General features: G+C 40.2%; 1 protein-coding gene across 3 annotated transcripts; it reads left to right on the top strand.

Moving 5' to 3' along the window:
* Positions 1–102: 102 nt before the first annotated feature.
* LOC137872359 (cilia- and flagella-associated protein 69-like) lies at positions 103–12,301 on the top strand. Of its 3 annotated transcripts, none has more exons than XM_068710559.1 (23): positions 103–420; positions 2,106–2,165; positions 2,265–2,330; positions 2,708–2,817; positions 2,922–2,998; positions 3,818–3,916; positions 4,453–4,605; positions 4,837–5,011; positions 5,562–5,685; positions 5,823–5,871; positions 5,974–6,095; positions 6,173–6,404; positions 6,756–6,920; positions 7,261–7,376; positions 7,733–7,851; positions 8,323–8,404; positions 8,588–8,780; positions 9,202–9,339; positions 9,686–9,762; positions 10,065–10,262; positions 10,677–10,763; positions 10,853–10,906; positions 11,697–12,301. In XM_068710559.1, the coding sequence occupies exons 1-23, from the start codon at positions 331–333 to the stop codon at positions 11,859–11,861; spliced, it is 2,751 nt and encodes a 916-aa protein (XP_068566660.1). In that variant the 5' UTR covers positions 103–330; the 3' UTR covers positions 11,862–12,301. The 3 variants fall into 3 exon arrangements, with proteins under 3 accessions (XP_068566660.1, XP_068566659.1, XP_068566661.1); XM_068710558.1 differs by having other exon boundaries at positions 3,818–3,988; XM_068710560.1 differs by lacking the exons at positions 103–420; positions 2,106–2,165 and having other exon boundaries at positions 2,906–2,998.
* The last annotated feature ends 509 nt before the right edge of the window (positions 12,302–12,810 follow it).

Genomic DNA, 12,810 nt, shown 5'->3' with positions numbered 1-12,810 from the left:
GGAAATGGGCGTTTCGTTTAAAGATTAGTTTTGAGCTCCGCTGCTCGCCGTCCTACTCGGTAACCACGGCAACTGTAGTAACGTTGCGCCGTCGGACTCGAGCAACGTAAAAGGAGCAGAGACAGGTGATGGAGGACTGACGTTGTTTATTGAGGTGTTTTTTATCAGAGTTTTGTTACTAGAAAGCAACTAGTTAGGGGTTCAGGTCAGTTTTCCGTTAAAGGTAGCTCGTTATTATACCGAGGTTAGAAAGTAAACTTGTACGAAGCAACATTCACATCAACCCGCAATGTTTAAAGTGAGTATTTAAAGAAACAAAACATTTTGGAAATGGATTTTGGCAAACTTGTGCACAGAAGAAAACCGGAAATTCCTGTAATCAGACCAAGAGCATTGGATAAGAAGCAACATATTCCAGAGGTAAACAGTTACTGTAATTTATTGGAGGTTATAGTCAGTATTTAATGTAGTATTTCCTGTAGTTCTCAGTTAATACGCATCCATTTACAGTGATGGAAGAAGTATTAAGATATTTTACTGAAGACTATAATATAAAGATACTCTGCCACAGGTAAGACTCTAATTCTTATAAAGGGGCTCTGTCAGAAGATACAAATGGTGATGCAACAGCGACACCACACCGAGTGTGGGAGAAAATAACGGTAAACGGCACAAATACAACGGTCGTTCGTCAGAAACAATTTAGTGTTCAGAATATAACACTAATTCCAAAAAGTTATGGATAAACAGTTCAAACAGATAGCCTTAACAAAAAGTATTGCATAAAGAGTTGAAAATGTTAGCTTAAAACAACTAAAAGTAACAGATTAACGGTAGAAATAGTTATGGAAAAAGTAATGGATAAACAATTGAAATTGTTAACCTATGCTAAAGGTGATTGATAAACATTATTCTTATATTGTGTTACAGTCTATGATGTTAACAGTTGAAATAGTTATCCAAAAGTTAGCTAAAAGTAGCATAATGGGTAACGCTAAATAGTTTAAATAATTAGCTAAAAGTTAGCTACAAGTAATGGGTAAACAGTTAAAATAGTTAGCTGACCGTTAGCAAAAATGAATGATTAAACAGTTGAAATAGACTCCAGGCTGCTAAACTAAGCGCAACGTAGAATTGAGTGCATAGTAGAAAAGCTTTAACAGTTTATAATACTGCAAATATTCAAATATTGAAATACTTTCATCAGTGGGCCATAGGCTCGATCACCATTGTGTTACCTCCTAGATGGTAACTTTGGAAAACTTTGAGATTGCTACTTTATTATTTCAGTTTAGGCTCACATAGTGTATATTCCTCCAAAATGTGTAGTCACTTTATCAGCAGACAGCAACTCCGTGGCCAGGTAGTACTCCTAGGAGTATGGGTTGGTTTGGGGATTATAGGCCATGTGATGCCAAGTGTAGTCTGAAGTGTGCACTGTACTTGATGGGTAATTAGAGGCAACAGGGTCAATTTACAGTGCAATGAGAGGACAGGGACTTATTTTTGGCCCACGGCCCCGAGTGAGTTGATTCAGCTGATTTGTCTGTATCCATTATATACAGTTAATTTGATATGGATACCTGTGTACTTGTGTTTAATAATGTTAAGATATATGATATATTATCACATTTAGTATGCATATTGACATAAGTGTGGTGATGACCTGATGTAATTTAAAATATGACCTGTATTGCCAGATGGAGCAAATAGCTCTGAATTGGGTTATTATAATAGGGTTAAAAGCATCACAAAATGTTGGATATGAAATACTTATTCATATGCTATGGACAATATTTGACCTCTTACTTCTATTATGGATTAAAGGTTTGGAAATAAAGTGCATTGAACTTAACTAAACTAAATATTATAATTGATTATAATTTTTCCAGAGTACAATTAGTTTGATTTAAAAAGAGACTGGCAGACATGCAACCAAATATTTAATGTTTGGACATTTTGATGCAAAAATAACCATCTTCAGAATACACATTATTATTATTATTTTTATTATTTATTGTGACAATATTGTGTTCAAGTATGTCTGCCACCAAAGAAGACAGAAGACAGTGTGAACTTGGACCTAAACTGTAATTTCTCAACAGGTCGGAGTTAAAAGTCTTGAACTCAGTAAGGTGATCCGTCTTCTTGAAGATCCTTTGACAGTAAGTTAAACTTGAATGTTATCTGACTCTTTTTCTGATTTAAATTACGTCATATGTAATCATACTGTACATTCTGTTTTGTTTGTTTTTTTACTAAAGGCTAACTTGAAGGAGAGGCATCTTTTTGTATTGAAGAAACTACTGAAGAGAAGCCAAATTGGCTTCGTATCCTTTGTTCTGGATTCAGTCATCGGATAGACACTTCTGATAACGCAGACTTCTCTTAGAAGTGGCTATCTTTTCCAAAAAAAAGCTCTCTCAGGTGTCACACACTGCAGTTGATTGTCAAACCGTCCTCATTACTGTCCCCTGGTACAGAGATGGAAATAGATTTTCCTCTCATGCAACCTGAACACAGAGACAAATGTTGTTCCCAAGGCTCTAATTTGCCGCTGTATCGCTGTGTCTGTCAGCGTTTTCCGTGTTCAGAAATAACCCCAGTTATCATGATGAATCTTTGTCCCATCACGTCCCCTCCCTCACTGGGATTTATCTACATATATGTTTTGCCATAGTGTTAAATCTTCTTAACTTATTTCAAGCTCTTGAAGGAGCTGACATGCATCGCCAAAATACTCAACATCTGTGCTGAGAAAGTGACGGATCACCCGGAATATGTGGCCATTCTGTGTGAGGCACTTCATATTTGTAGGTAAGAAACTCAGATGTATCAAGCCTCCGTGGAAAAGACAGATGTTTCTTTTGTGTGACATCGTCTGACTCTGGACATCAACATGTAGTTTTGCTTCCTCTCAGGCTTCCCTTCCTGAAGGAGAAAGCATCCGATGAGCTGAACTACGCTCAGGACGTCATAGAGTTCCTCTCTCACATGGGTACACAGATCACTTATCAAAGTCATTTCAGAGTTACATATTTAATTGCAACTTTCCATTTTCAAAGTCATTTGTTTTCCTCATAGCAGCCACTTATTCTCATTCTTTCAATATGGTATGACAAAGAATTTGTAGCCTTGAAACTTAAAGGATAAGTGTTATTGGTATTATATTATTTTTTTTTTACTGTTAAAAAATCCCATGAAGAGACTCAATACTTAAGGACAGTCGCAGAAAGAGCGTCCGTGGCACACAACCCCAAGCCCATTGGTTCCTTCTAAAGATATAAATCTTCAAAAGCAAGTCACACACTTACAGAGAATTAAAAAAAAACAAGTAATTTCCTAAAACAGCAGGTCACTGTAGCTTCTGACAAGCATAACCTTAACATCAGTAAACAGTGCATTATAGAGGACAATTTTCAGTGGCGGATAAATACACATTTGGTGAATATGACCTGCAGCAGGAAAAGAGATTTGTTGACAAAAAAATACATGTAAAATACACCAGACTTACTCTTTACAATAGATCGCCCATCACAGTGAACACCGTGTCACATGTATTTGTGTCACAGTTAAATTATCTTTGTGTGGTGATGCAGTGTTTCGGTTCACATGCATGAGGGACTTGAAATGCAGCGGCCGAATCTTTTAAATGCTAAGATATAATAAATCCGTATATATATCCATATAGTTTTTACTTAGTTTTTTTGTGTTTACAGTTACATTTTTCCTTTGCATTGCTCAAAACTGATTGGGTCCAGTTTCTCCGGACAGGAGTGATGATGACGAGTGACTCTGACAGTGTTTCTGTTGGCAGGCTGTCTGATGAGGGTGTCCCATGCTGAAGTGAGACAGCAGACGGTTGAGTCTGTGAAATCATTCTACAGCTGTGTGGCTCCTAAACAGCTGATTGACGGTACTGACCGTCTTGCCAAGCCAAAGCCTCGGACTTTCCCCTCTGGCAACCGATTTTCTAGACTTTCACTGAGTGAGGTTTTCTCATGGCTTCTGTGGTGGCATGCTGGTGCCTTTGTTTCTTTTCTTACTTTCCTTTTCCTTCTTTCTTTCTTTCATGTTTTACCCCTCTCTTCCTTCTTCTTCTTCTTCTTCTTCTTCTTCTTCTTCTTCAGTCTTACTGATACCTCAAAAGGTCATGAAATCAGTTAGGCTGTATTTTTTATATTCTTTTGAACATATTTTTCCTGTAGGTTATTCTTTGTTTTCCACTAAAACTGCTATTCTTATAGTCTTATGTCCTAATTTTGTCCTAATATATTTTGTATCACGTTTTGTTATCAGTGTTGTACTTGTACCCCCAATTTCCTGTTAAGATGCTCTTCTTTTTGTTTTTTGTATTTATAATTTTCTCTCGTCTTCTCTTAAGTTTGTTTCTTGCAGGTCATTTATTATATTGTTATTATCTTTTAAATAAAATAAAATCTGTCTCTGCAGGGCTTCAGCCAACCTCTCCAGGCTACAGGCTGCAGCTGCTGGAGCGCAGTGAACTGGCTAAGACGTTGCTCCTCTCCCTGGCCGCTCTGGAGAACCAGCCCGCCATCAAACTGCAGCTCCTGCAGACACTTCAGATCCTCTCCGGCTCCTCTGGTCAGTGACTGATTTTACTCTGTGGAGGAGGGGATCAGTCAGACATGTCAATCCAGCCTCGTTCATTAGATAAAGTAGCCAGCTGTCAAGTGCATAAATCATCTCATGACCAAATAATAATCAGACAAACAATCAAAACAGTGATTTTAAGTGTCCTTGTGTCAATGTCAGCAGGTCAATGGGTTGTTTTATCATCACTCACATTAATCGCATTTCACTTTACAAACACAGATATGAACTGCGCGTTAATACTGAATGCACGAGGAGCAGAGACGATCTGTCTCCAGATGAATGAACCCGACCCGTCCGGCCAGGTCCTGTTCCGCTCCTCCGAAATCCTCTGGAACCTGCTGGAGAGAGGCAGCAAGGAGGTCACTGCTCAGCTCAGCAGCATGGAGTGTGTCATGTATGTGTCTCCCGTTTCCATATGTGGCTGATGAGGACAGTGTGTGCTTGTAGAGTTAATTTCATTGAATTACCTTTTATTTACTTGAGGAAGGCTAGTCGTGAAATTAATATTGTCCTGAAATAGTCATCTTCTTATCCCTTGCGCATCCCTTAAATAAAAAGTTGCTACGGTGTCATTCAAGGACAAAAGTGTACGTGTCAAAAACTCATAGAAAACTCATATATTAATGTTATTTTCAACTTTTACTGAGTTAAACATTTTAACGAACTTCAGTCCTGATCATAACTACTAAATATTAATTAATTTACAGAATTTTAAATGCCAGTTTGTTTACATAATGCCACTGTTGTGGGGGAAAAAAAACACAAAAATGTAATTATTTTCTGTATATTAAATGCTATGGGGATTTTTTTTTCACATTCTGGAATATGATGAATGATGAACAAGGGTTAAATTGATCAACAAGCATCTAGAGGGAGTTATATGAAGCAGGTTTGTGCTCATTCAGTACAAACTTCTTCTTACTTTCTGTTCATTTGTTATTTAGTTCTCTGAAAGAAGCGTTTCTTCACCAGCTGATGAACGGTTCCCGACACTCTGACCTCCAACTCAGAAACGATCTGCTTGTGATCACAACTCTCATCGCGGAAAGTCCTAGTTCTCTGCTTATTGTGAGTACAGGATAAGTGATTGTAAGATGGAAACATACTGCAGCGGATATTCATAGACTCATAACTGCCCAGCACATTTAGAAGGTGTGTAAAAAGTGCCACTACAGGTTGCTTGACATTGTGTTTCTAATTTTCAGGAGAGTTTATTTGCCAAACAGCTCGTGGTTTTGGCCACGTTTCCAGAGCGTGAGGCCACTCTTTCCTTCTACATTTAATTTCTACATTATGAATATTTATGAGTACAGTAGCATTTTTTATGATAACATAATTGCTTCCTTTATGTTTTAGTGAAAAGTTCCAACCCTTTGGTTCGTAACCTCAAGCTCTCCTACAATAACGAAGACTTGAAAATGAAGAAGTTGCTTTTGAATCTGTTGGTTTTGATGTCGAAGGACTTTGCTGCTCTGCAGGTCAGTCCCACACACAGTCAGTGTTGTCTCAGTCCAAACGTGACATTTTGAACACCCTGCATGTTTTCTTCTCCTAGCTTTATAAAGAGGAAAGAGTTATGCTGGCTCTGCTGACGCTCGTCAAGCCGCCCGCTGCCTCGTCTGAGCGCCGGTCAGCATCGCTTCAGTGGTCCTCGGTCCAGCAGGAGGAGCTCCAGCTGCAAGCGCTGGCCACCGTCTGCACCGTCGCTCCGCTCATGTTGGACGACTACATGACCCATAAGGGGAGCACGTGTCTGCTGCTCCTGCTGGACCGGTGCGTTGCTCAAGGTGAGGACGCTGCAGAACACGTGTGGAGAGACAAACGAGAGGCTAGAGAGAGTCCTGTCCTGCAAGGTCAAAGGTCAAACACCAATGTTCACGTGTACTGTCAGGGTGGCCTTGATCAAAACACTGAGACCCCTCTCACTCACTCTGAGATGTTGTGGATCAGCTTAAAGCAAAAATGCAACATGTTCTTAAAAAAAAGAAATGATATATTATTGTGTTTTTACAAGTATTTATAGGTCAACTGACAACCTAAAACTCCTTGACAATGTTTGCACCTGCAGATTTAATAATTTGGGTGTATTAGCCCTTTTTCAAGACATCACAGTATATTTGTTATATTTTGTTCTCCAGATGCTTTCTTTGGTCAGGGTCACGGCTCCCATGACAGAGGAGGAAGAGGCAGCATGAAGGCTCAGATGCGACATTGTATCAGAGTGCTGAGATCTGTGACGTCTTTAGGAGAAGACTCAGTCAACCAGGACTTTTGTGATCAAGGAACCATCAACCAGTTCTTGGGTAAATTCAATCAAAACATTCACAATATCAGCAGAAACATTTTACTTAAGGGACAGTGTGTAGGATCTAGCGGTGTGGTTGCTGATTGCAAACAACTGAACAACTGTCCGTTCTGGGCTTCCATAGAACATGGAAGTGCAACATGTCGGACATAAATAGATATAAATGGCTCATTCTAAGCTCACAAAAAATACAACGATTCTTAGTTTAATGTGATACCCAAATGAAAACATAGTTATACATTTCATATTTAATTTCTGCTAATAGATCTTTTGAAATCCTACACACTGGCCCTTTAATAAGCATAGTGAACACAGACTTACCCGTCGTATTTTCTCAGGGATTTTGATGCAGATGGAAGCGAGTCCTGACGAGGAGGACGTAGTCACCCTGGAGATAAAGTCAGATATTCAACTGATACTTTCAGCTCTGTGTGAGAACGACATGTACAGAAAGGTAAAGCTGAGAGCCTGATAAAAGCACTTTGTAACTAACCAGTAGAATTACACAAGTCACTTTGAGACAACTAGTTCAACTTAAAGCCACTATGTGACTTTCAAATCCGTTTGAAAGATGGACAAGAGGTGAAGTTTTTGTTCTTAAGATCTAAAGTTAATGCTTTAATAAACACATTAATAAATGTGATATTTTTTCAATAGTGCTTCAAGTGAAAACACTAACAGGACTTTTACTTTCTTTATGTTTATATTTGTCAGCTAGATGTCATGTCATGCTAGATCAGAACATCACACTTTCAGCTTCAGTTTCGTACAGTATCTCCTCGTTGACGGTCCTGTTTTGTCGCACCACAGGAGCTGTTTGGGTCAGAGGTAGTTGAGATGGCGATTCACTTCCTGAAGAAAGGCTGCGACAAGTTCTACAGCGGTCTGGGACACAACAAGCTCATCCTCTCAACAGTGGACTGCGTGCGGTCAGAGCAGCTAAACCTCAACTTGCTAACTGTTTTAATTTATTATGTGTGTTGCATTCAATCGTGTAACTGTTCCGTCTTTGATGGTTTTTTCTTGTTCATTTTCATTTTTCTTTACACAAAGATGATCTTCATTAAAAAGAGGGAATGAATGTTGTTGATTATTTTCTTCAACTCAAACTTAATTTAGAGGAATATGTATGGTATTTAACCTTCATCCTCAATGGAATAAGCTAAATTAAGGTGAAGAACATACTGAACTCTCACCACCTCTCCACACTCTAACAATATGTCATCATTATTCCCTTATATGCTTTTGGCTTTTACGTTGTTGTATATTTTTCTGAACAGTCAAAAACACGTGTAGTGTAAATATAGTACATTTTAATCCTGGAGATTTTGGTAGACAAACAGGAAGGAAAGGACTCACTGATTCCCCACTGTTGAGAACGTTTGTGTGTATCCCATCAGGTCCTGTATTGTGGGCTGCTACACCACAGAAGATTACTTTTTGGCTAAAGAGGGGGTGTGTCTTCTGTTGGACTTACTCCGTGTAAGTGGATGATTGAATTCCAACTGAAGTTATTGTTGTATTTGTGTGTCCATAAGCACCTAAATGTAAAGAACTGATTCGAAACTGTTTGGTCGTCTCTCTCTCTCTCTCTCTCTCTCTCTCTCTCTCTCTCTCTCTCTCTCTCTCTCTCTCTCTCTCTCTCTCTCCCCCCCCTCCCAACAGTCGAGCCCCAGATGCGTACACTGCAACGTCCTCGCCACCCTGCTGGAGTTGTGTGATAACCCGAACACTCTGTCTCACATCCTGAGCTGGAGGGACGCCGGCGGTCAGACCGCTCCCAGATTCCTGCTGCAGCTGTGGAGGGACGAGGAGGACGAGCTGAAAGTCAGCCGAAACCGACACGGAGGGATCGCAGGTCAGTCTGCAACGACACCTTTAACAACAACGAGTCACAGACAAGACATTGAGGAAGTACATGAACGTACATGTACATCTCTGAAGTATGTCAGTGACATGTATCTAGACTGACCTGTTTGTTAGAGTAAACAGAAGCCCATTAAGGAACACGTTTCCACTCATTCTCTGATGTAGTTAGCACGCCAGAGCCAGTCAAACTTTTCATATGACTGAAAGTGAAGGACAAAGTGCTAAGTGTCAAAAACTGTTGATCCGGAGCTGGATAACCACTAATCAAAGGATTAAACAATAATCCTACTTTGATATACTTTGAATCCTGTCTGATAGATATTTTACATTTATGGAAGCTGCAGTGGCTCATATTTATACATCTTTCCCTTGTATCTTATTTTATGCTTTTTTCACTTTTTCACTTTAAGACCTCCAGAGACCCATCATCAGTCAGTACCATCAGGAGGACACCCAGCTGTCATTTCCTGCTAACACACCGAGTGCAGCAGTGCTGGAGGTGTCAGAGAACCTGCGGTTAAAGATTTACTCCATCTTCTGCAAACTTGGTAAAGATTAGAAAGTTCTGAAAGAATTCAACCAGTGTCACGTATTTTAACAGCGTATCAACATCTGTATGTAGATAATGCTTTTCATCATGTTGCCTAGCAGCTGTAGTCTAAGTCACATTATACAGCCTAAAATTTACTGTAACTTTGGATCTAGATCAATCTGTTAGTAGTCCACAGATGTGGTTTTGACATGCAAGGTCAGCACATGATCCATGATCATTTTACTCGTCAATTACCTTAATCCAGGAAAGTAAAATTTGCGCTACAATAAATTTGCAAACAGAACTACGTGCTGAACTTTTTAAACTATGCTGTGAAAAATCCTTACTTGTCACTTTTGCAGGTTTTCAAGACCTTCCTGGATTGTCGAGAAAAGATTATGTGACCTTGAGCATCGTCAGGAGATACCTGGACTTCAAGGTGGAGCTGCTGCTTGTTAAGCAAAGAAAATGTGCCGGATATGAAACTAGCTGTGTTGTCACCAGTTTTCATCAGGATTGTGTCATTTTTACACCATCAGAATAATTGGATAGATAAGATGTGTCAAAATTCTCATTGTACAGGCTTTAATTCTTTATGATATGTAAGATGTATATTTAAACTCTAAAATGATCGCAAACAGAGAGCAAAGGCTTCTGTTTCAAACGAAAACAGAGTAATGTGGATGTACTCTCAGACACAGGACCATTCTGAACATTGGTTTGTGTGTCGCGGTGCTGTAGGTCGGTGAGGTGTGGGACGAGCTCCGCAGGGAGCTCAGTTTGGACGGCGTGAGGCCGATCACCCCGGACGAGGAGGCCCTGAGTACCATCTGTAAGGGTGCAGAGGACACGGCGGGGAGGGTCGCGGCGGAACAGAACAGCATCCTGGAGCAACAGCAGAAGGAGGACATCGGCGAGGAGGAGCTCATGTACACGGAGGTGCTGAGAGTTTAATTCACTAATCGCAAAGAGTAGAAAGTCTGTGAATGTCAGCTGAATAAGGATTTTCTTTAAAGCATGCAATAAAAGCATGCAAAACTTGTTTCTAGAGTCGACGTGTTGGTGTAGATATGTTGTTTTTTTCTCATGAACTATTGCACAAGCTTAAATGGGAAAAAATCGGACAAATGTATCTCCACAAGTGTTTTTTTTTCATTAGCATTTGTTGTATATTTTGAAGCTTTTAGACGGAGTGCAGCCTTAATGCTTTCTTGTCAATTTAAATTGGTGGATATTGACACTAAAAGTACTGTAAGTCTCTTGAACTTGACCTAATCCATGTAGACACAGCAGATGTCTCTTTTTTGTTCATCAGTTGCACTCACACTTCTTTTTGCTGTCCTTGTGTTGCAGATTAAGTCTCATTGGAAGCAGCAGGAGCTCATAGCCAAGTCATGGGACCGCTACGTTTCCAAGACTTCAAACTATGAGATCCTGAAGGTTTTGTCTTTTAACATCCGCAGATATAAGTCATCACCGATGTTGCAAAGAATCAATTTGAAAAACTAAGTACTTGTTTTTTTGTACAGGAAGTGAAAGCACAGAGGGAGAAATACCAGGATGCTGCGGTTCATCAAACAGAGGTCTCTCACTGACACACAACATTAAATAGTATAGTATTGTACTGCCCACAGTCAGCGATTTAGCTTTAGGATATAAAACCTGCAGCGCAGCAAGGTGGTTGAACCAAGTTTACTGACTTTCACTGACCTCCGCTGACAAACAGGGAAAACTGTAATAATACAAGACCCAACACTCATCTTGCCTTGAGTTACAGACAGAAAGACAAATGTAACCGGTAAAGTGTTCCTGATACGCTAGCTGATAAAAGCAGAGAAGCAGAAACATTTTTGAAAGCCATATAACTCAACACTTGAGGGAGTATACATAATTCAATTAGTAGTCAATTGCTGGTCTTTTCTGCACTGAGACTGTAAAAAAATAGTATTTTTAAAAATAAATGCTCAACGAGGTTCTACGGTGCTCTCCAGCGAGTTGAAGCCAACCCCAGATTCAAACTCGTTTTGGAACGAGCTTTGTCCGCTTGGCGTTTAGTCTGGATATATTTTGCGTTTTTTTACACTGTGTCCGCGGTTCCGGGAGCTTCATCTTGGATGCGTGCTTCCAATCTGGCATGTGGTCAGAGACACAGAAAAAAAAGAAATAAAATACAGCCAGGGGGCTGGGCAACTGTAGCTACAGACACCGCCACACACTTCTAGTGGTTCACAAGTGATTTTTGCATGAGTCTACATATTGCTTTTTAGGAATAGCCTACTCATTGTGCCTTTAAGTCACCAGCTGTGCAGAGCAACTGGGAAACGCACTCGCTGATGATTCACACGTGCCGTAATGTCTTGCTGTGTGTTTCAGCATTTCGTCGGGCAGGCGATGTCTGTAGAGAGAGCAGGCGCTCAGGGGCCCGCAGGAGTGAAACTGATTCTGGCCAGGGCTCCCATCAAGGCTGTGGGTCAGGACCAAGTTGGAGCCACAAGTCAGGACCCAGAGTACTTCAGCACTGTATCTGTAAAAGACTGATGTTTCATACACGCCCTTTACATTGTTATCGCACATTTATTTTATGTGCGTTTTATTTATGTACACTTGAATACACATCCAAATCGACACAAACCAAACTTTACAGCACGGTCACACATTTATAACGAATATATGTTTATTTCTAACGGCCTCTGATTCATTCCCAGCGTCTGTACTGAAGTGTTTCATTTGACTCAAATGCAGACATGAGGTCACATGATGTGCACAATCAGCACCTTGTTGTCTAGTCCACACATTCAACAGACAAAGTGCAGTAAACTGACTGGCCTTTGTGGCAGTACTAACTGTTACAATGTATGTAATAATGAAACAACATACTTGTTTTTTTAGATAACATGAAACATGATGATTTGTAAACCTTTTTTCTCCCACAACAGTCAGATCATTAAACACATAATTAAAACGTTTCTATGCATTCATTCTCCAACTGTATATATAACTAACGGGGCGACATGAACAGTGAGACCCTGAACAATCAAATGCGGCATCATGGAAACTGAGGCCTTATGTAACACCAAAATATCAAACCCTGAATTAATTTAAAGATAAAAAAGTCTAATTATCTCCACTAAAGGTTGATCCTCGTTTGTCAAAGGCTACCTGCTGTTTGGCAGCTTGTGGCACCCAGAAGGTCCATTTAGGACAGTTGTTGAAAAGTCTTCTCTCTGTAGTGTTTTTGGGTTACATAAGTCACTGCAGCGCATTAACACACATGTTCCTTCAAGCGTGCAACATGCTGCACAGAGCCTCTTCTTCTCTCTCTCTCTGCTCTCACCATTTTACCAACTGGATGACCAAATGGTCTCTGACAGGCCGCGGCTCTTGATGCAGCTTTGTGAGTGTGTGTGTGCCCACGTGTGTGTGTGTTGAGCCTCGCCAGACTGAGACGTTCACACTGTACAAAGGAGCAGGGACACACGGGAGCCCT

This window comes from Cebidichthys violaceus, unplaced genomic scaffold (genome assembly GCF_023349555.1).
Source record: "Cebidichthys violaceus isolate CVI_PGR_0920_01 unplaced genomic scaffold, fCebVio1.0.p SCAF_16, whole genome shotgun sequence".
NCBI lineage: Eukaryota > Metazoa > Chordata > Actinopteri > Perciformes > Stichaeidae > Cebidichthys > Cebidichthys violaceus.
Note: the sequence above shows the minus strand (reverse complement) of the source record. Positions and strands in the feature narration are given on the sequence as shown.